Genomic DNA, 24,760 nt, shown 5'->3' on the forward strand with positions numbered 1-24,760 from the left:
AAAGGAGGGAACGCAGTGTCTCCCAGATGGAATCAGAGAAACGGATTTATTGCAAGTATAAAAATCCTCTTTTCTCTCTCATCCTTTCTGGGGGACACTGCTACCATGGGGATGTTCTAAAGTAGCCCCCCCCTAAGGGTGGGGGGACCGCTCTGACAGCCCAGTACGTAGAGCACTACGGCCAAAATTGGCGTCTCTAGAGGCAAAGACATGGAATTAATAGAAATTTGTAAAAGTATGGACTGAGGACCTGGTGGCTGCTCTGCAAAGCTGGTCCGCTGAGGCACCATTTCTCACTGCCCAAGACGCCCCCACCGAACGAGTGGAATGGGCAGTAAATAGACCTGGCACAGGTTGGTTAGCACTGATGTATGCCTGCCTAATAGATACAGTAATCCATCTTGCAATGGATTGCCTCTAATGTGAATGAAAAAAGGATAAACAGAGAATCTGTGCGTCAAATCTGGGCGAAGGGGAGTGCTCGGAATTGGTAGTGAGCCAATCCTTCCGAAAATCTGAGAAGTGACTAATGTCCTCCCAAATGGGTAAGTGAAGGGAGCGTCCTGTATATCTATTGAAGATCTATTGATCGGAGGGATTCCATATGAAACTTGTCCATCCTTAGTTGTAGATTTAACATTTTTAGATTTAAGATGGGTCGGAATGATCCATCCGGCTTCGGGACCAGAAACAGGCTTGAATAGAACCCGTCTTTTCTGGTTGTCTGGTACCGTGCAAATGACTCCTGCAGAAAGCAGAGAAGCGACACAGAGCAATATCGCCAGTCTCCTTTCTGGATCGCGGGGTAAGGATGTTGCAAAGAAGCGTCGAGGGGCTGGACCTGACAGGTCTACCAGATACTCACTCATCATGATCCCGCGAATCCAAAGGTCTTGGGAGGACTCTATCTTTGAACAGACTCAATCGCTCCCCCACTCCTGCTGCCGCAAGAAGGGGTAGATGACAGTCAGGATGCTGTTTTTTCCATAGCTTTTGTGGACTGCCGTCTCGTAGCAAGGGAGGATCTACCACCTCTATAACAGTGTCCCCTGCTACTGGTCAGTCTGCCTCTAGACGTCTGACCCCTAGCAAAAGAGACCCCCTCCCGAAAGAGCTGCCATAAGGAGCCAAATCGAGGAGGTTTTGTCTTAGTAACGTTCACTAGCAATAAAGTGCTTTTACCACCCATGGCCTGGCAAATTATATTGTCCGATTCAAGGCCAAACAAACTTGCGCCTGAATATGGTAACATTTCAAGTGATTGCTTAGATTCTGTATCTGCGTCCCAGGACCTCAGCCATAGGATCCTTCTCGCTGCCACCGCGGAAGCCTGTATGGAGGAGGAAACAGAAGCTGCATTTTGAGCCGCCTCATATAAGTATCCAGAGGCTTCCTTTAGATGCAAGACAAGGGGAAGCAATTCTGAAACCTGCAGTCCCTCGGCCAATTGTTCTGCCCATGCTTCCATCGCTCTGGCAACCCACGCCGATGAAAACATGGGTCTGAACTTTTGGGATCTGTTCCCAGCAGGCCAGGTCCTCTTCCTTTAGTGGGTACAGGGTAAGGAATCTCCTTGGAATCGTAAACTTCGGGTCTGCTGTTTCCAAGCTACTTTTGCTATGTCTCTTCATTCCACCGACGGTGGAAAACGGATAGCGCGTCTTCTAGATTTTTTTGAAAAGACCCTGATCCAAAGATTTGGGTTCATCCAACTCCATAAGGTCCAAGGCTTGACTCACTGCTAAGACCAGATTGTCAATGCCCTGATATTTAGAGGATTCTTTCAGGTCCATGACCTGCGTAGAATCAGAGTCAAAAATGGCCTCGTCCTCCTCTTTTGAAGACCTCTCAGAATCAGAGAAGGATAGGAGAGGATTTGTAGACCGAAGCCTCTTATTTCTAGAGAGTCCAAATCTTGGAGCCTCTAGAAAACGGTTTAATTTATCCAGGCCTCTGACCAAGGATAAGGAACATGCTGGTTCTGCAGAGGTAGGGAATGGGTTTGGGACAGCGGATGACGGAACTGCCACAGCCACCTCCGATGTCGCGGCGGTCACTGGCATCTCCAATGCCACAGGAAGGACAGTTTGCACTGAATCGGCGGAGAGAACAGCAGAAACCGCTGTTAACCCCGTAGGCTTAGTAAGTAGTTGGACCAAAGAAGTAACCAACTGCGCCAGGGAAGATACCCATGCCGGTTCTTCTGGTAGTGGTAGTACATTAGACTGGGCCTGCGTAGTGAGCGTCCCTGCGTCACAGTCAGTACAAAGTGCCCCCGGGTCCTTTGTCCAATAGGCAACTTAACCTTACATTGTGAACAAGTGAAATATTTTGAAAGTGGTGCTTTTCCCTTATCCGACATATTTGTTTTAAGAGGAAAAACACACTTAAGCAATAGAAATACAGTCACACAAGATATAGCTTGAATAAATACATGTATAGCAAATAATCTATACAGTAAAAGTTGTATCTTGTAACCAGCCTATGAATGGATGAAAGTTGGGCAAGTAGAATACAAACTGATTTTCATTACTACTTGCCCACATAGACCAACATATCCCTCTATCTAATATGAATAGAAAGCTATATAATAATGGTATTTAGCCTTCCAGCTAAGCACGATATGCAGGAGAGCAGTCAGTCAGCAGTGTCCCCTGAAGATAGTGTCAGGCTGAGGAAGTCTGTCTTCCCTGGTAATTCCTTTGGCGCGCAGATGGGTTCATCTATGTATGTGGAAGAGGTGGGGGAGCTCTATATTCTTTAGCCCCTCCTCCCCCCAACATGTCCTGCTGCTGCTCGTTGATTCGGTGCTGTTCTCCCCTTACTATGGCAGCCACATGTTTTATCCTCCGTCCTCACTAAAAAAACAGATCCTGCAGCTTAAGCGAAGATTCCCCCCCTCCTTTCTCTGAGGGGGGAACTTGGTATGCCCCGGCAAGATGGCGGCCGCCATCGCTCTGAGTACCGGCGCTCTATGCCTGTAAAGGCAGCGCTGGTTTTCGGGAGGCTGTCAGTGTGACAGCGGCTTGATTAAGCTGCCTGTCCACACTGTTAAAACACGGCCAGCTCTGTCAGTAAGGGCCATTCGGCTCTCACAAGACAAAGTAGTGCGCTCTCTATCTGTAGAACATACTCCTCAGATCCAAAAAAAAATAAAAAAAAGAGAAAACAAAAGCAAAAAACTACTAGCACAAAAAGTAAGCCCAACTACCTTGGGCACTTAATCTAAACTGAGAAGCTAAAGGGGGTTGCACAGGCAGGGGTTGGTCAGCTTGATACATTAACCAAGTTAACTAGCTAAGTGCCAACTCCACGCTCCCCTCATACAACCCATGGTAGCAGTGTCCCCCAGATAGGTTGAAAGAGAAATGACCTCTAACTTAATAGGTCTCGTCTTGGAGAACTCGATCTGCCATGTTGACAATGTCCGTGTACCACTGTCTTGGTCAGTCCGATGCTAATAGGATCACCTGAGTGCCTTCTGTTTTCACTGTCTTTAGGACACAGAAGAATTGCTACCAGAGGGAACAGGTAAAGCACACATAAATTCCCAGAAGCCAATATGGCATCTACCCACAATGCCTTCGGATCCAATGTCATTCAGAAGTGCGCCACCTTGTTGTTCAGCAGAGATGCCATCATGTAGACATCTGGCTGATCCCATATCTCCACAATCTGGTTAAAGACTTCTGGTGATGGGACCATTCCCCCAGGTGTAGACCATGACTGCTGAAAAAATGTGCTTCCCAGGTTTCCACCGTTGGAAAAAGCACCTCTGCAATAACTGGAACATTTCACTCATTGCATGATCCTGCTGGTTTCTCTCATGGCAAGACAGTTATTGGAACCTCCCTGGAACCTCCCCTGATGATTAACAGTGTTCTCCCCAGCACCTCTTTCCTGTGTGCTCCACCCGGCTGTTTTTACTCATCACCCGGCTCTTGGGGCCCAAAAGAGTCCTACTATAAAACAATAAACCATTGTTTCTCCTAATATAACAAACAGGCACTATAGCCAACAGTGTGTATTAGACCACTGATCACCAGTCCTCTCAGGTGTGTGCAATAACCTCCAACATCTTTCATGATTATTGCAAAGTATTACAACTGCACCCACCCAGCTACTTCTTAATGTCACCCGGCTAGCAAAACTTTCTGGGAAGAACACTGATTAAGGTATGCCACTGCCATGGCATTGTCAGACTAGATCTATGGCCTTTCCTTGCAAAAGCGGAGACCTGCTGACTAGAGCATTGATCATCACTCTGAGTTCCAGCACATTTATTTAGAGTTTTGACTCTTCTGGAATCCAAGGACCCTGAAATTGGCAATGATAACTGACAGCCCCCCAGCCTTGAAGGCTTGTGTCCAGAGAAATGACTGACAACTTTGTGGACAGAATTACGAATTGACTACACAAATATTGGTGTGACCTTGAACTCCCTGGAGGAAAAAAAATGAGCAACTGCACTACCTCAAAGTTTCAGATCCCTAAGACCTTCATGCAATAATGAACAGAGGTCAGTCTGCGAGCTAACAGAAGACCTTAACTAGTCCCTCTGATGAAAGTATGTTGTCCTCTGGCATAACACCTTTTGCTGTCCGGTGACAAACAGCAGCCCCAAACAAAACCATCCGCTGGGAATATGTGAAGTTGGATTTTTTGTAGTTGATGATTCACCCTTGAGATTGTAATGACTGGGACAACTCTTGTACATGGGCCTGCAGCAAGGTCGGTAGGTCCCAACCTTGGTCAGCAGATCATCCACATAGGGAATGACAGTCGACCCCAAGGACTTCAGAAGTGCAGTCATCACTGCCATGATGTTTGTGAACACGCACTGCATGGCTACTAGGCCAAAAAGTAGAGCCCAAAATTAAAAATGATGGGAATGAACAGCAAACCAGAGAAGGCACTGGTGTCCTTCCCAGATTTGAACATGCAAATATACATCCTTGATGTCCATGGACACCATGAATTTGTTCTTTTCCATGCCATTTATAATGAACTTCAAAGACTATCTTGAAGCTGCCAACCCGAAGCTGGATTCTTAGGGACTAAAGGATTAGAATGGGCCAAAAGAATCAGTCTGGTTTCTGTACCAAGAAGAGATTTGAGTAGAACGGAATGGCTTTCTGTAAGGCAATAAAATTTTGTTTTGTCTGCAGGAAGACCAGTATTAAAAAAACTTCTGGTTGGGGACTTCAGGATATCCATGATGTATCCCCAATTTACGATTCTGCTCACCCAAGCATCGGAGGTGGAATTGAACCAGTGCTCAAGGAAGAGAAGAAGAGGAGCTGTCTGCGCTCCCGACGGCCTAAATATGGTATAACACTGCTATTTTTTTTTACAAAGAAATACATGATGGACTCATGAACCGGAGTACCCCATTTTAGTTCATTAATAAGTGCTTTATAATATGCATGTAGTATATCACTGATCGTTAATGAGATTACCATCAGTGATTACATGTCCTCCCTAACTTGCACGCAATTCACATGTCATACTCTGGAGTACATAGGCTTCCTGAACAGTTAAGTACACCTTAGTACAAGTACTAGAAAGCTGTGGTATTATAAACATTTACCTGACTTTTGGGACCATCATGCGATGTTGCACCATTAGTGTGTGGCAGATTGAGGCCATCAGAGTAAACACCTCCTCACTGGCGGAATCTCTCCAGACCATGTTGAGCAGAGTGTTTGTCTGGTGTTTAGTATCCAGTCTCTTTAGGCACTCTTCTGTGATATATTGCACGGACATCTTGCAATCACCCTAGGGATAAAAGTTATATTTAGTATATATTTCTTCTGCTTCTGTATTGTAACCAATACATAAAAAAAAACAAATGAGAAGCAAAGGGATGAAAACTCTGGTGCCTCTTTCCACAAGTGAAGTTTTGGTAAGCCAACATTAGAAGGGGAGGAAAGAAAATGCCATGACAGGCTAAGTTACCAAATAAGAATTTTGACCAAAAACAATGTGGTAATGGACTATATCAATCTTGACCAGCCTGTGGTTCTCTAGATATTGTGGAACAATAGAGTACCAGCATACCCTTCTAGCCTGTGGCAAAAGAGATTTAATGGGATGGGACAAAGGTTCAAAAATTGTGAAAACAGTCAGGTGAGCTACTCTGACATCACTGGTCCCACCACTATGTACAATTTATACAAAGTAAGACTGACAAGCTGTCAGTCACCAACTCTGGCCAAAAACACACAACCTGTGATATACACACACCACCACTAAATAATATTAATAATAGTGCTAGCTTTTGAGTCTACACTCAAGATTCCAATCTAGTACAAGCATTGAGCATGTACAGTGCCACATATTATTGATAATTCTCCTAATTTTGAAAGTAAATTCATTGACCTTTAGGGAGATTGATGGATATTGGTACGGTAAAATGAACAGCTTTAAACAATCTGAATTGGATTGGATTCACTATTTTCTATCCTACACGAGCCAATAAGTGACCGAATAGGTGAAAAATGAATGTGCACACCAAATAATATTTGTGCGTGTGAGTACACAATTTGAGAGGGTAAAATATTTTTGTTGCCAAAACCCTGCATTTCGTAGTCCTTATTGGCTGGAAATATGCTAATAAAAAGTGAAGAGGAGTTTATTAAGACTCAATAACTTACAATTGTGGTGACCATTTTGCTGATATCTTCGTCCTCATCTTCAGAGTCACTATTTAGTTGCTGGTTTGTAGCAGTAGAAACTGGTAACTGAGAGAGAAATGTCTGAAGTACTCTTAAATATAAAAGCATTCCCTCTTCTGACAGAGTGCCTGGAATAAAAGAGCAATGCAACACATTTATGTCACAATTCTATTAAATAACACAACATAAAAGTAAATGAAAAAATATATTTGGAGTCATTAAAACAAAACAAAACAAAACAAAACAAAACAAAACCACACCCGTTCAGGTTACAGGGTAGAAAATGTGTTGTTATCCATAAGGATGTTCCTACTGCATAAAAACAAGAAATTAACAAACATTGATATAAACCTGCAAACTGCTCCTAATCTCCACTGACACTCAATGTACATAGAACAGTGTATACAAATGAAGATTCCATCAGACTCAGGCCTTTACTTGCAGACCAAGCTATGACTAGATGCCCTCACAGGAAATTAAGCAACATATACAAGATAAACTGACTGGCTATACAAGTTACTACATACCCAAGTATGTTTCCCCAACTGTCAGCACAAAATAGAACAGCCAGGGGGCCTGGTCACTTTTCCGTGGGTACTGATGTTTTTCGTCTAGTAGCGCACTCAGGTAGAGTTCATAAGGGAAAGCATTGTGCACATCCGTCAATGCTGGAATGATTAAGTGGAAGATCTGGTCGGTGTAAGGTGCAGCCAGAAACTCTCTGGTAAAGGCAGAGAAAACATGTTGCCTGGAAAAACACAGGGAATATGGTGAATCTGCAGCAAGAATTCATCCTCATTTAATTTATTTATTAATTTTATAAGGCGCCACAGATTCCACAGCGCCGTACGGAAAGGGTACATCAATATGAAATACATGCAGTAATACAATAATAATACATAAACAAAATACTACCCAGGAACAAATAAGCAAAGTGTATTGCTGCATTTGTTTTGTTCCAACATCGTAAATAGCTCAATGCAGCGTACAATGCAACAGGGACATACAGATAGGACCGAGAGACAGGAGACAAAGGGTAGGGAGGATCCTGTGCTGACAGCTTAAATTTCCTGAGAAATGCATGTCTGTCGAATACGGAGCCTGATGAATTATTAGTACTCGGAGACAGGCGTATACTCAGCTGAAATCCGTCCATTGAATGCCGACATCAGGTCGTGTGTTAGCAAGGTTTACCATCTTTAATTTATTTGTTTGCACAAGCCATCTTGCAACTAATTATATATATATATATATATATATATATATATATATATATATATATATATATATATATATATATATATACATATACACACACATATACATATATATATACATATATATATACACATACACACACACACACACACACACACACAATACAACACTGCCCAGTGATCTAAAGACATGGCTGAAATGCACAGAAAGGGAGACAGAAAGAGAAAAGTAACAGTTACAAAACATGTGAGAACCAGTAATCTCTAGATGGAAAACACCTCTGAGAATGCACAGACTTGCTGTACAGTGCATGGTCACTCTCCAGGAAAAACGCATCTTGCTTAGGACATAAATGGACTACACTCTAATAAAACTCCATTGTCAGAATGCTGGTAGACGTCACTGGTTGGGAGAAGGTCACACTTATCAGTAAATAAAACATGTCATTATGGAAACGATTGTAGATCTCCCAATAAGTGTGTAAATTGTTTTCTATAGTAAAATCAGACTAAAGCAATGATTTGTGTTTGTAAAATAAATTTAAAAAATCTGAAGAAACAAATAGTCCATTACATTTGCGCTGAGTATGTGAATTTACGTGGAACAGAATGGAAAAGGTCGATTGCAGCGGATAATGGCTTCCGGCTACTTTTCATACTGTGACTCTGGACCACCTCCTAATGACTCATTGATCAAAATCCAGTATTTTAGCAGAAGATTACTCAGAAACATTTGCCTTGAAAATGGTTGACCGTGCTCAGGGACAGTGCTGGCAAAATGGCAAATTAAATTAAGCATAATAATTCTATTGATGGAATCCTCAATGCCAAAAAGCTGCCAGACCAGTGCCTTAGACACACAGAACGTATGTCTCTTAATCTTCTCACCTAAAGTAATCAGTATAAATTGTGCAGCATTTGAAGAGATGTAAAACATGAGGATAACTCATCATATATAACTTCAAGCTTACATTAATGCAAGTTAAAGCTAAAAAAAATAAAATAAAAAAGCAAAGATAGGATATGACAGCCAGAACTATTCTCGAAGACATAAATAAAAAGCAGGAAGATTAATTAAACGAAATACAGATTCACTGGGGATCCTGAGTACCACACCTTAACATTCAAACAACATAGAGCCTGATTTAGAGTCGGGCGCAATTTACACTTGACTCGCAAGTGTAAATTGCAACCCCGTAATTTACACAATATTCCAAGTCACACGGATCTTTAGATCCATGCAACTCAGAGTGCTATGCAAATTACACACACACACCTCTTTATCTACCTTATGGGCCGGTGTGCATGATACACTTAAGTGTATCAATCAGTCAGAGGGGCCCTGTACAGCAGATGCATGAATAAAAAAAATTAATGTTAAACAGAAACAAACAAAAAAACAGCCCCTTCCCAAACAGAATAACCAACCCTTGTGCTGTTTAGGAGGGAGTGCACACTTTTTTTTTTTTTTTTTTTTTAAATAATTATTTTTTTACTTCTTTTTTTAATACACCAAGGTCTCTTGCACCAGCTGAAAGCACCCGCAAAAGATACGTCTCCTAGAGACCTATCTCTGCGGTTGCCTTCAACTCAGAATAGCATGTAAATAGCGTGAAGACGCCTTTACATTCCTAGGCTCGCCCACTAACCTCCCCCATCCACCTCTCTTAGCGCAGAAGGTGCAAGGGGGAGATCCGTCTCAGTCAGAATGCAATACGGAGACGGATCCTTGGGTAAAAGTGCTATTTGCGCTGATGAGTTGGACTTGTGTCCGACTCTACATCAGGCCCATAGTGTCTAGAATAACATTCTAAAGAGTACAGTTAGCCTACAAAGATATACACAATCCTGCACTCCCCTTTATAGGTAATTTTTCCCAGTCACCCACTATGCTCTTCCAAGAGCCATTTATAATTCTCCTCTATTGTTATCCACCAGGAGTTCTCTAGAGCTGCCCTTTTTTTATAGAAGTCACAACAACTCTCCAGCAGACTCTATTGCAGTTACTCAATCTTTAATAGGTTACAGAAATGGCTCCATTTCAGAGATGCTTCCGCTACCTTCTTAGCTTAATTTCCTCATTAATACCTTTTTGGGCACACAAACTAATTGTCTGTCACCTGCACGGACACGCATATCTATTTTTCCCCTTTAAAGAATAGCTATCACCTACACACAATTGTACTTTAAACAGATAGTTAACCAGTTTTTAAGGAAGCTACGAAACGTCAGTAGTAGAAACAAGTGTCATCGTCCCCTGTACTGCATGGAATATGCTCATTATTCTCCCGAGACTCCTCTTGTGACATCATCTTTTTGCCCGATATCATGTGATCATTCAGAGCCAGTGAACTGAAAGCACAGTAATATGAACTTCTGCCCACGTCAACAGCCAATTCAAATAATGCTCAAGGCATTTATGACACAGAAAGGGAGGAGCACAGTTTTATAGCTTATTTTCCCCAATAATGATATGTTTGTTAATAACGGTATATTACAATTGGGCTTTCACCAAGCCATACTATTAAAGTAAATTTTTTTAAAAAACGCATAACAGGTTCCCTTTAAGTTTTACATTTTTAAATTAGTTGGACCAGTTATCCAACTAAAAGCTATATCGGTGCCTTTAAAACATCAAATCAGAATTTATCTGTATGGTTGTGATTACAAACAACAACACTTATTTAAAGAGTGACAGCATACTCCACAGCACTTTACAATTGGAAAGAAAAACAGCCCTCTGAGCCCTGTAGTGGTCACTCCACCCTGCAGTGACTGTAGTTCCACCACTGGGTCAGCGGAGCAGCAGCAGAAGAACGTTTTCACAGCACAATTAGAGGAGCCACTGCATTCAATACTGAAAGGCTGGTTAGGGGAAGACCAGTAAGAAAGTATTTGTAATAGTCAACGTGGGATATTATGAGAGCAACTGGGCCATATGAAGTGTTCTCACATTGCCTGTTAAAGGATCCTCTATCTAAAGACACAGGAAGGGTTAACCCTTTATATGCTGATACTGCTTATGGCTCTGTAGGTGCAATCTTTTATTGTTATTATTTTAATAAATTTTGATCTATTGGAGCCTTTATTTGTTTCTTTAACATCATAAGCACAAAAAAAAAAAAAGAAAAAAAAAAAAAAATTCTCCCTGGGCCACCACACTTACAGACAGGTTATAGTGGTCGTACAGTTTGCGTGCCCTGCATCAGTGAGTTTACTACATGGTCATGAATTGTAATGAATATTGGTTCAGCCCATGACATTGCTGAATCCACTGTGTGTAGTGGACAGAAGAAGTCCTCTAAAATCTAAGACCCAAAACACAAGAAAATATGGAGCAAAGAAAAAAAAAACAAAAAAAAAACCAACCTCACTATAACAAAGCAGAGCATGAAAAACAAGTATCCTTTATTTTCACATTTGTGGTTAAGGAGAAAAAGGACAAGACAATTTTCATGTATGAAGTCACCATCACTTTTTGGTTGCTTGAAACCACTGGGTTGACATCACAATTATTTTGGCTTAAAAACAGAACAGTTGGACATGCAGTGACTAGATCTAGCCCTCATCAGGCAGTCTATCCATTGTATCTTCAAACCTGTCTTTTCCATCTACTATATGGTCAAAATAGCTTCAGTTTCTCTAGTACATATTGGATGTTAGCTTCTATTGTACAGATTTGACTCTTCAATTTCTAGAAAAATACTTGATACTGTAATCTTCGATGCACAAGATAATAGGCCTGATTCATTAAGGAGAGCAAAGCATAAAAAAATAAAAAAATGAGTAACTTTGCACCTGGGCAAAAACCATGTTGCACTGGAGGGAAGGTAAATTTAAAATGTGGGGACAGATTTATAGTTGGGATAGGACATGTCCTAGATTAACTTTAAATTTCAGTGTAAAAATAAAGCGATCAAGTATTTGTGTGCTAGATGAAAAAACAGCCAGTATTTAACTTACGTGCAAAATAATAAAATAATTTGCACCCCTTGCATTGTAACATGGTTTGTCCCGAAGAATTTACTCCTTTTTTTGCCTTACTTTCCTTAATGACTCAGGCCCAATGTGTTTTAATACACATTATTCATATAAAAATTTATATTAACTTTTTATAAAAAATAATCATCATTAGGCATCAGATACATGTAACACCCCCCTAGTGGTGTTTTAGTTAAACCTTTACCTCAGTGAATAGAGGAGGGGTCACCTAGAGGGTAAGATAGAAGTTTCTGAAAAGTTACATAAACTGGTTACCATGGTGATAACCCAGCCCAGCCTGTGAGACTAAGTGAGAGGAAGGAGGGGCTGTCATTAAGGGGGGATAGGAACTGAGAAGGGAGACACAAGAGGAGAGTTGTAGCTGGGGACCTGGGGTGGAAGCTCCCAGGCTCCCCCAGCATTCCCTGGAAGTCTGAGCATGGTGACTGAGCCAGGGCAAGGAATGTGTGCCCTGGATGAGGGGGAGAACTCCATGCCACTATAGAGAACCCAAGAGAGAGGGGGACACTTTGCATGGAAGAGGCCCTGGAGTGAGGGCTGCTACAAGAGGCCTGGTAGCTGTAGTGTCAGATCCTGAGGCTGAGAGTACACAGAGTGACGTGTCAGAGCACAGGAGACATCATCCCCGCAGAGGAGGGGTGAGCTGCAGTTGAGAGGTACACAGAGTGTGTCAGAGCTGCATGGAGGAGAGGCTGCCTGCCTATTAGCATCCATGCATGTGCCCCTGCAGAAAGGGTATCTGCAGTGAGTATGGAGTGTAAGAGAGACCAATGATTTATGTTACATAACTTCTGGATAACATTAAGAACTGTGCAGGAGGAGTAATGAGATATATTTGCAACCATATTCGTATTGCTCATTAAGAACTGTGCTGGAGAGAGTAAGGAGCTGTACATATATTTCTTTATTGCTGCAACCATTATGATTATCGTGCTGGAGGAAGAGTGTAAATAAAGAGTTGAGTTTTTTATAGAGATGGTCTGGCGCCCAAATTATTGTGACTTCTATTACACTGCACCAAAGTGACATTACCTGTGTCCCACTAACTACAAAGAAACACCTGCATGTGCAGGGACCCCCTGATCATTTACACCCATGCCCATCAGCTAGCCAGGGCTTGAGAAGGAGGTGCACTGTGTACCCTTTGCACCCCACACTACACACAGTGACAGGGGGTTACATACAAAAAATAACTTAAAACGAGAATATTTTGATTAAGGAAACGCACCATAGCATAAAGTGCCTGTGTAACATATAGCCATAGAAGGAAAGCGTCAGGCCCGGCAGGTAGGTGGTAATGACTTTCTTTTGCACTAGGAAATTACACGACATCAAGAGGAAAGACGTCTCATGATAGATTAGCATTTATGTAATAGCACAAAGTAGAGCAAAAGAAGCCCCTCTTCTGGTGCCAGGAATTTAATGAAGTATTTTGCTGTTTTACCAGAATAGTAATAATATCCCAAGAGCTGACATACCACCACCTACAATCCTTAGGTTCCAGGATTCCAATACTCAGAGTGCTGCAAATAATACCCAAGCATCACAGGGCGCACATAAACTGTAAACATATAAACCAGGGTCATTATAATCATTTCTTACCTGGCACCATCAGAGCAGGAGTTGTAAGTAAAGTGCAATGGTTTCATAATATTTTCTAATAGAATCTTTGCAATGGGAACTTTCAAGACATCTATATATTCAATGCTGGATGGAAGTTTGTGGTTAACTAACAAGTAGAGTGACCGGTAGTATCCTAGTGAAAAAAAATAATTTACAAGGTCAGTAATTACAACAGTTGTAACTGCAATCTATTATCCTGAGAAGACCTCACAGGATGTTACAGCCCACATATGTCCCTGACTGTGCCTGTAATTTTGTGATGTTAAGGCAGTGATAGACAACCTGATAAACTTCGATCCGCATGGTGTGGCACTCTAACCTTCAAAAGAGCCACACATTACCCATAATCTCAGCTATAATCAAGCATCAAGGTGTCTATCAATAATAACATATCAGCAAACATTTTTAATAAGCGTTACAAGTGATAACAGACAAATCTGACAATAAAACAGGAAGGAGCCAGGGGCCGCAGGTGAAGGCTCCGAGGGCTGCCTGTTGCCCATCACTGTGTTAAGAGTTTCTCTAAACATTATTTACTAATCTGCTAGTCAACGTAGCAGGGCATACTGAAGGTTGACACGATCAATGCAGGTAAAAAATAAATAAATAAAATAAAATAGGACTTCAGAGCCTGTGTGAAACAAGTGGCTGTGGATAGTTTAATTTGATTATATCAAAAATCCTACCGAAACAAAAAAAAAAAAAAAAAAAAGAAGAAGGAGATCAAACTACAACTTCAGAACCTTTGCAGTGTTCTACAGGAAACATATACAGGATATTTGCACACCCTTCTCTGATTCCATCTGGGGGACACAGCTACCATGGGGTTCTATGAGGGGAGCGTGGAGTTGGCACTTAGCTAGTTAACTTGTTTAATGTATCAAGCTGACCGACCCCTGCCATCTGCAACCCCCTGTAGCTCCTCAGTTTAATTATAAAGCCCCAAGGAAGATGGGCCAAACAACCAAAGAACATACAGCAGAAGAGCAGAAAGGAGGGAACGCAGTGTCTCCCAAATGGAATCAGAGAAACGGATTTATCGCAAGTATAAAAATCCTCTTTTTTCTTTCATCCTATCTGGGGGACACTGCTACCATGGGGACTTTCTAAAGCAGCCCCGCTAAGGGTGGAACCACTCCCCCTCCAAAACACTGGAACCACAGTTACTTGCTTCATGTGGAATCCCAAAACCACTTTCGGTACAAACTAAGGAATAGTCCACAGAACTGCTCTGTCCTCATGAAAAAACAAATATGGCTCACGACAAGTGGGGGTTCCTAATTCTGACACTCTGCGAGCTGATGCAACGCCAGAAGGCACACTACTTTCCACGTTAAGAACCTTAGATTAGCTGACTGTAACATTCAAAAGAAGGCCCTTTAAGCATATTGAGTACCAGGTTGAGGTCCCATGGTGCAGTAGGCAGAACAATTGGCGGTTGGATATGCAAGACTCCCTGCATAAAAGTCCTAATATCTGGGATGTCTGCCAAATGAAGGTGAAAGAAAACTGAAAGGGCTGATATTTGTACCTTTAAAAAGGCCAAACGGAGACCTGCATCCAGGCCATCCTGGAGAAAAGCCAGGAAACGGGCGAGACGAAAAGACGATGTATGCCAGGACCGATTTTCACACCACCTGTGCATAAGTGCGCCAGATCAGGGGGTAAATGTATGAACCTCCGGATTCTTCAACTCCGGCGAGTTCAGCGTCTTCAGCGCTTAAATTTAAAGCGGCGCTGCCTTGTAAATGGAGACTTCCCTTTACAAGGCAGCGCCGCTTTAAATTTAAGCGCTGAAGACGCTGAACTCGCCGGAGTTGAAGAATCCAGAGGTTCATACATTTACCCCCAGATGCTAGATACGAGCCGAAACTGGCTTACAAGCTCGCAACAGATTATTCACAACTCTAGGAGAGAGTCCTCTAGACCGCCAAAGGCTGGCTTCAACAGCCATGCCGTTAAAGTTAACTGAGGCAAGTACTGATGTCGAAATGGACCCTGGAGAAGGAGGTCATATCTCAGTGGTAGACGCACTCCTTGACCTGCTGCCATCGAGATAATATCTGCATACCATACTCTCCGTGGCCATGCGGGAGCTACCAGAATCACTGGGAGTACCCCTTGCTTTACTCGTCTGAGAACGCGGTGAATCATGGATATCCGGGGGTGAACAGATATCCTAACCTGAAGACTCAAGGCATGGTCATGACGTCCCTTGCCCTTGCGCAGAATCTTGGGACCTTCCTCGACGTAATGAGATTCAGGTCCGGGAAACCCCATCTCAGGATCAGCAACTGAAAGACCTCCAGATGTAGTGACCACTCCTCCGGCATCACCACATGATGGCTTAGATAATCTGCATAAATATGGTATTATCTTGACCCCTCTGGAACGAAGACACGCCACCATTACGGACATGATTTTTGTGAACACTCTGGGCGCTGTAGAGAGGCCGAAGGGGAGTGCCCAGAATTGGTAGTGAGCTAATCCTACCTGAAAACTGAGAAGTGCCTGATGTCCCTCCCAAATGAGGATGTGAAGGTAAGCGTCCTGTATATCTATTGACGCTAAAAAACTCGTCTGCCACCAGTCCATTGATCACTGATCGGAGGGCTTCCATACGAAACTTGTCCACCCTTAGTTGTAGATTTAACATTTTTAGATTTAAGATGGGTCAGAATGATCCATCCGGCTTCGGGACCAGAAACAGGTTTGAATAGAACCCCTGTCTTTTCTGGTTGTCTGGTACCGTGCAAATGACTCCTGCAGAAAGAATAGAAGCAACACAGAGCCGCATTGCCGTCTCCTTTCTGGATCGCGGGGTAAGGATGTTGCAAAGAAGCGATGAGGGGCTGGACCCGACAGGTCTATCATATACCCTCTCGCCATGATCCCGCGAATCAAAAGCTCTTAGGAGGACTCGGAATCTGTTCAAACAACACTGAATAATCGCCCACCCCCCCACCCCCCCCCCCCCTGCTGCCGCAAGAAGGGGTGGATGGCAGTCAGGTTACTGGTTTTTCCGTATCTTTTGCGGACTGCCGTCTCATAGCAAGGGAGGACCTACCTCTATAAGAGAGTCCCCTGCTACCGGTCGGTCTGCTCTAGTCGTCTGACCCCTAGCAAAGAGCCCCCCCGAAAGGAGACAAATCGAGGAGGTTTTGTCTTAGTAGTGTTCACTGGCAGAAAAGTGCTTTTACCACCCATGGCCTGGCAAATCATATTAGAGAGATTTTAGATTATGTATCTGCGTTCCAGGACCCCTTCCACCACGGAAGCCTGTATGTAGGAGGAAACAGAAGCTGCATTTTGAGCCACCTCATATAAGTATCCAGAGGCTTCCTTTAGATGCAAGGCAAGGGGAAGTAATTCTGAATCCTGCAGTCCCTCAGCCAATTGGTCTGCCCACGCTTCCATTGCTCTGGCAACCGACGCCGATGAAAACATGGGTCTGAAAGAGGCGCCTGCCGCTAAAAAAATAGATTTTAACTGAGTCTCGATCTTGTGGTCATTGGCATCTTGCAGGGCTGCTGTACCCAGCACCGGAAGCGCAGTCTGGCGTGCTAAACAAGCTACCGGAGTGTCAACGTTTGGGGATCTGTCCCCAGCGGGCCAGGTTCTCTTCCTGTAGCGGTTACAAGGTAGGGAATCTCCTTGGAATCGTAAACTTCAGGTCTGGCTGTTTCCAAGGTGCTTCTGCCATGTCTCTTAATTCCACCGATGGTGGACAACGGATAGCGCGTCTTCTCATTTTTTTTTTAAAAAAAAAGACCCCGATCCGAAGATTTGGGTTCATCCAAATCCATAAGGTCCAAGGCTTGCTTCACTGCCAAGACCAGATTGTCAATGCCCTGATATTTAGAGGATTCTTCCGGGTCCATGACCTGCGTAGAATCCGAGTCAAAAATGGCCTTGCCCTCCTCTTTTGAAGACCTCTCAGAATCAGAGAGGGATAGGAGAGGATTTGTAGACCGAAGCCTCTTATTTCTAGAGAGTCCAAATCTTGGAGCCTCTAGAAAACGATTTAATTTATCCAGGCCTCTGACCAAGGATAAGGACCATGCTGTTTCTCCAGAGTTAGGGCCTGGGTTCGGGACAGCGCATGATGGACCTGCCACAGCCACCTCCGATGTCCCAGCACTCTCTGGCATCCCTAATAACACAGGGAGGGTAGTTTACACTGAATTGGCGGGGAGAACAACAGAAACCATTGTTAGCCCCATAGGCTTAGTAAGTAGTTGGACCAGAGAAGTAACAGACTGCGCCAGGGAAGATACCTATGCTGGTTCCTCCAGTAGTGGTAGTACATTAGACTGGGCCTGTGTAGTGAGCGTCCCTGCGTCACAGTCAGTACAAAGTTCCACCAGGTTCTGTTGTCCAATAGGCAACTTAAAAAATATTTCACTTGTTCAAAATGTAAGGTTAAGTGGTGCTTTTCCCTTATCTGACATTTGTTTTGAGAGGAAAACACACTTAAGCAATAGAAATACAGTCACACAAGATATAGCTTGAATAAATACAAGTATAGAAACTAATCTATAACAGTAAAAGTTGTATCTTGTAACCAGACTATGAAAAGATGCAAGTTGGCTAAGTAGAATACAAACTGATTTTATTACTACTTGCACACATAGACCAAAATATCCCTCTATCTAATATGAATAGAAAGGTATATCATAATGGTACTTAGTCTTCCAGCTAAGCACGACATGCAGGAGAGGAGTCAATCAGCAGCGTCCCCGGAAGATAGTAACAGGCTGAGGAAGTCTGTCTTCCCGGGCAATTCCTTTGGCGCGCAGATGGGTTCATCCATGTATGTGGAAGAGGTGGGGGAGCTCTATATTCTTTAGCTACGCTAAAGAACATAGAAAACGGATCCTACAGCTTAAGCTAAGATTTCCCCCTCCTTTCTCTGAGGGGGGAACTTGGTATGCATCGGCAAGATGGCGGCCGCCATCGCTCCGAGTACCGGCACTCTATGCCTGTGAAGGCAGCGCCAGTTTTCAGGAGGCTGTTAGTGTGACAGCTGTTTGATTAAGCCGCCTGTCAACACTGTTAAAACACTGCCAGCTCTGTCAGTGAGAGCCGTTCGGCTCTCACAAGACAGAGTAGTGCCGCTGCCCCATAGGAGTTGCTCTCTATCTGTAGAACACACTCCTCAGATCCAAATAAATTAAAATAAAGGGAAAATAAAATTAACTCCCTTGGGCACTCAATCTAAACGGAGGAGCTACAGGGGGTTGCAGAGGGGAGGGGTTGGTTAGCTAGTTAACTTGTTTAATGTATGAAGCTAAGTGCCAACTCCACGCTCCCCTCATACAACCCCATGGTAGCAGTGTCCCCCAGATAGGATGAAAGAGAAAATTACATTTTAAAAAGATACAGATGCAAAATATACCGTGGTGGATTTTCTGAATGATGTATCCATAAATAAGCCAGATAATCTTGAGCACAAAACAGATGAGCAAAACAAAAGCACAGCAGGAAAATAACCAGGTTTTGCTCAAAAAAAGTTTCATCATGAATGAGCCAAAAATGAGTGCCTAGCCCAATTATCATATGACCAGGATTGTCCAGATGTTGACCAAGTCAGCTGCTAAATTAGGTCGGACAATGACCGTACTAACTGTGCCCTGTATGATCTGGTCCTTTGGCACAAGAAAAGAACAATCGGATCTTTCAGATTAGGCCACACATATGTATGTGACGTGATCCTGCTGCTCAGGGATCAGTCCGAGTGTCCAGATTGTCCTGCACATGGGCAACTCAACACTTTCACACTTACACTTTGATAAAAGTTATTCACTTAACTGATGTACCAGGTGCAACCCTTATTTCCCTGGCTGTTTTATGAAATGACGTACAGAAGTCTTGCCTCATATCATAAATGAAGAACTGGGCTTTTAAAATCAAATATGGAGACTGTGTGTGTTAGAAGAGGCAGCACTAAACATTCAATATTGCTGTTTTACACGGGGGTCATAGAATATTCATTCAACTGAGAAGATTTAAACCCTGTTCTGACCCTTAGTAACATACATTCACAGCGACATGTTCAACGTTATAAGCAGTGCTGGAAAACCTAAAAATCTAACGAATATAATTGCAACATATTTTTAAACTGTTGTGCACAACTTTCCCCTCCGACCGCTTTCTTTTATATGACATCACAGTTGTTATTTTGTTTTTAAGCAAAGACAATTTTAGTAGCAGAAAACAAGGATAGAAATATTCACATGACTGCTATAAAAGTGAAACAATGCATGGACAATGCCATATTTATTATAAGTAGCACAGCTTTCTAAATGTCTTGCACATGAATGACTATTTTAAATGACCCCCTGTTTTAGACATTTTTATAGATGTACCTCGCTGTGTAGAAAATGAAAAGGAGAAACAGTGTTTAAAATACACCAACCTTTTTGAATCATGTAGTGCAAAATTTGTTCAATTAATGAGGCCACACTTGTGGCATCTTGTAGAGCATGCAGATATGTGTTCTCTGAGGAAAAGACCTCCACCATCCTCATAGGTAGTGCAATATTGAGACTGTCATCATTACAATGCTGTAATAACCTACATGGGACAAACAAATACCAGAATAAATCACACTTTATATAAACTGCAATAATGAAATAAACCTATTATTGAAATACAATTACTTGTATAGAAGTGATCGAAAACCTTTTTTGTTTAAACTTGTGCCAATTTCATCTGGAAAAAGTGGTTCATGGTAAAAAGTGCCATTAGTATAGTAAATGCAACCTATTTTACACCTCTGGTGGACAGCCAGCAGCGATCTAGCGGTCAATGAATTACAAGACAACATGCCAGCCCCTGCTCTGTAGGAGAATAGCTAGAGGGACACTTGGAGCTATAATATAACATATAGCTATTTGTGCAGACTTTATATTTAATATGGATTTAAAAGTTTCTTTAAAATGTATCACCATTTTCTATGCCTTTATTGCCAGCAGAAAAAAAAAAATACTTTTGGTTCATCAACAATTTACTCCACTACCTGTAAAATTGTGTCTGCATAAATTAGAGGAAAATAAATGCTAAATATCCTCCTACAAGTTATCCTACTTTCTCATTACTCTGAGTATTCAGTTACTACCAGACTGATTTGACACTACCAGAAGAAGGGGTAAAAAATAAATTATAGCACTGCCCTAAGAATATTTAAAATGAGGAATAAAAATGTAGGAAATGATTTATTTACCTGCAACATAACCCCAAGAGTCTCTTGATTTGATAGAGACAAGTGAGTCTGTCTGGACCAGTCAGTTGTTTCACAAACTGAGCATTGTGTTTTATCAGGTTCTGACATATCCAGATCTGTAAGAGAATAAAAAAAAAAATTGTTTATTGCATCCAACTTCATGGTTTGTCATTCAGATTGTTTCATTAATGCAATGCAAAGAAAGGAGGAAATTATTTTTATTATCTTGGATTTTACCTTTATTTCCAGGTATCATGGATCCCCCACATGCATTGAAGTAATATAATAAAGTGTTTGGACACTTATTTCATTCCAAGTAGTGTAGCATTGATTTTATATTCCACAAAACTATTAAAACGATTTACAAACAACTAGGAGGAAAGGAAAGCTATCTGGTATGAGGACACAAATCTCACTATCTGAGAATCATGTCTTACTCCAGTAGAATAATCCCTCACAAGTAAACTCCACTGCAGAATGCAAGAGCATCTCATTCATCCGATGTAAGTCAGGATTACATTATCATCCTGTTTGCATGCCAGAGATGTCGCCTCTAACATAATCTCACTTAAATATCATCTGAAGAATGGTTATGTCTGATGCACCCAACATATCTTCCTGCAGTTCTGAATCCACTAAGCAATCCCAAAATGACTTCACGATATGCTTACAGGATGTGTCACATTCCTGCTATGTGACTTGAATATTTTACATCTCAAATCTATTCTATGTATCTATTGGCATTATTATAGTCATCGTCTCTTAATTGTGATGACTGAAAACAGAATTCTGCTTCTCTGCCAACCGAAGTTCCCTCCTGATCCAATGAGATCCACAAGGGCTGTAGCGGCCCAGCGTCGCACTCCTCTCTTACTACTACCTGCCTATTTCAGTCAATGCCCTTCCCCTGTTAGCTTCCCACTCCAGCAAATGGGAAGATGAGGGGAAGGGGAGTCAACAACATTGCGGTGTGATTGAAATAAGCCCTCCTTGATGGAATTGAGGTGTGCAATGTTGCATCCAGAGGAAACACCAGACCAAATCTAACATCGCTTACTGAACTCAAAACAAGATGTGACATTTTGCTGGAGTTACTCATTAAATTAATTTACTGGACACTCAAATCCCAAAGGTTCAATATTCTGGTTCACAAATGACCTTCACTGTACATTACATACAGTACAACAAATAGGGTCTTCTCCTGTTAGTCAGCAGTAATAAACATTGACCCTTACCAAACGGTTTGAATCTTCGTTCTGTGTGTAAAAAAAGAGCAGTTTCCGCACTAGAAGTGTAAGGATGGTTCCATCTCCAGACGTCACACTGAAAGTGGGCGAATTGGCGCAGTAATCAAATTCACTTCTTTGGATGGAGTACTTAAAAAGAAACAGGAGATAGGACAATTGTAATTGGTGGCTGCACGAACCAGTTATGTCAGTCTGTCACATTACATAGGAACAAGTGAAGAAGCTGCTGAAGCCTCAACGTCATGGGAAACGCCAACAAGTGCAGGACGAAGGAGCAAAACGATAGCGGAAAACATGATGTAATCTGCAACCTGCCATAGAGATTGAATCGACAAAATGTCCATTTATACTGAATGATGAAATAGACATTTTTTTAAATATGAACTCTATGGTGACTGGAAACTGTGTGGATTGCTTGATACACACTAATCAACTCTCAGGTCTTCTATGATGACATGAATGAGTGGGGCCAGATGTAACACACTATGACATTCTAAGCTAGCAAATAGGAACACGAACTGTTCTAGGAAATAATACTAGGAACTTCTGTATAATACTCGTAAATAGTGTATAAAAGGAGGATTGGTTAGGAAGCATCACTGATAGCTGTAGGTTTAAAGCTCTACTTTCTGCATATAAATCCAATTCATTTTCTTTAGCTTCCTAGCACTAAAAGTAAAGATGCTTACCGGCATAAATGGGAGAACCTTTTTCAATTTTTGGTTCCTCAAAACATAAGAATAATGAAAGTCAAAACCAACCATACAACAGCACAGGCTCTATTTCCTTTTAGGAGCCTGCATTAGTTCTATCCAGCATCTCCTTTCAGAAATATCCCATGATTAAAGCACATTTTCTATGACAGCAACAAGGTACAAGTTGTGGGACATTGTTTATTAAAGTTAGAGTAGAAACTACAAATCCCTATATAATGTATATTCAGATTAGATGTACTTCATTAAAACAGCCTGCAGTGCCTTTTTTTCTATGCAATACATATTTTAAATACACAATTAAGCATTAACACAACAATAATTATTTATTCTACTAATAAAAAAGACAAGAATCCATGGGTTGAAGAATGTCCTATTTCACATCGTACACCGTGTCCACTGTAATGGCCAATATCATGATAATAATACAGTAACATACATACTTGCTGTTTTCTGTCCTTGTAGCCTCTAATAAAGGACTGAATAATTATTGCATTCTTTAGCCTTCTCCTTTCTTCCTGTAATATAACACAGAATACAATGTTTCTATGAATACACAAATACAATGCCAGAGGCGTCCTCAATGTGCCCATGGGCATATGGAAATACAATAGAAGCCCTCCAGAATCTTGTGTATTTTATATTGGCCTGAGCATACATCCTGCAACCTGTTACTATTTATTTATTCTGTAAATTCTATTTTCCTTTTCAAATTTCTAACTCAATGTTAGTGTCACTCTATGAAAGGCGAGACAGGAAAGGGTGAAATAAAGGGAAAATAAAATATTTCTTCCCTGTTACCAGAGAGGTGTTATTAAAACACTGAACAAGGATATACGTGTTACAAACTTTATTAACATTTCAAGGGCAGCTCATTGTCATGGCATAACATATGGTTGTACCATTGGAGCCAAGATAGTTTTGTGAAAATGGCAAGAAGGGGTCCGTATCAGTTCTATTCACCTATGATCCTATTTACTGTTATTACAAAAAGGTCTTTGTCATACCTCCCTCTTACGACGTTCTTCCTGGGTACGGTGGAGAAGAGATGCCTTTTCTTCCTAGAAGACAATCAAATTAACTGTGTTATGTAAGACATGAATAACAGTTATTTCGAAGAAAAAAAAAATGCATATGTATTACAATTTTTAAAACAAAGACAAAACGAAAAAACACACATACACGCATCTCTATCTTCCCAATGACAGATATCCGCCAGACTTTCCTATACATCTACATACGTGAGTGTGGCCAAATATGAAAGATACAGAGATTAGGCACCTAGGCCGGAGGGTCAGATCCAACAGTGCATACCCAGCGTGGTAGGATGGTGATCATATACGTGGCTGTGATGTACCACCAATTAAGTCTAAAATTACCTGATGGGCAGAGCATGTATGGGCAGCTTGATCACACACACGACATAAGAGGAGCCTGCTAATACAGGCAATAGAGATGGCTGCAGACAGGCTGATAGCTTTCATCTTCTGAATGCATTTTAGCAGCATACTCAAAAATGATCCACTGGATTATTGGTTTATTACTGAATATTGCAGTTGTGCTTGGGCTACATATGCTGTGAAATGTACAATATGGCATAATGTATTTATGCCATATTTGCATAATATATTTATATATATTCTTATTTTTTTGTTATTCTTCCATAAGTGTTCACTAAAAATATATAAATATAATAGCTTGCCATAAACACCTTATATCCTAGCATATTTGCATTCACTAACATGAGTGGGACCTACAAGTTTACTTTTTTGCTACTGAAGTTAAATATAGTTAAATTAAAAAAGATAAAAAATATCATGATATATACAGAACACAGTTTGTTTTCAGTAGCGGTAATTACAGGTACGGGAGTTCAGGGAAGTTAATCAGTGCTGCTGCTTGGAGAAACGGTCATGACCTGACCTGATCACAAAGTGCATTCTATTAGCCCCTGCTAAACAATTTACAGAGGAGAGGAGTGCCAATGGCAGAGTGTGTGTGTGTGTGTGTCTGTGTCTGTGTGTCTGTGTCTGTCTTCTTTACATTTCATTTTTTT

General features: G+C 41.6%; 1 protein-coding gene across 3 annotated transcripts in view; it reads right to left on the reverse strand.

Moving 5' to 3' along the window:
• UBE3C (ubiquitin protein ligase E3C) overlaps positions 1–24,760 on the reverse strand; it is an 84,551-nt gene that overhangs the window by 50,407 nt on the left and 9,384 nt on the right. For all 3 annotated transcript variants that reach the window (XM_075212116.1, XM_075212117.1, XM_075212118.1), the window contains exons 3-11: positions 23,712–23,765; positions 23,148–23,222; positions 21,980–22,120; positions 20,745–20,860; positions 19,938–20,095; positions 13,499–13,652; positions 7,205–7,425; positions 6,657–6,805; positions 5,591–5,778 (exon numbers count right to left, since the gene is read on the reverse strand). In XM_075212116.1, coding sequence (XP_075068217.1) covers positions 5,591–5,778; positions 6,657–6,805; positions 7,205–7,425; positions 13,499–13,652; positions 19,938–20,095; positions 20,745–20,860; positions 21,980–22,120; positions 23,148–23,222; positions 23,712–23,765 — 1,256 coding nt within the window. The remainder of the gene's footprint in view (positions 1–5,590; positions 5,779–6,656; positions 6,806–7,204; positions 7,426–13,498; positions 13,653–19,937; positions 20,096–20,744; positions 20,861–21,979; positions 22,121–23,147; positions 23,223–23,711; positions 23,766–24,760) is intronic.

Source organism: Mixophyes fleayi, chromosome 5, assembly GCF_038048845.1.
Source record: "Mixophyes fleayi isolate aMixFle1 chromosome 5, aMixFle1.hap1, whole genome shotgun sequence".
Taxonomy (NCBI): Eukaryota; Metazoa; Chordata; class Amphibia; order Anura; family Limnodynastidae; genus Mixophyes; species Mixophyes fleayi.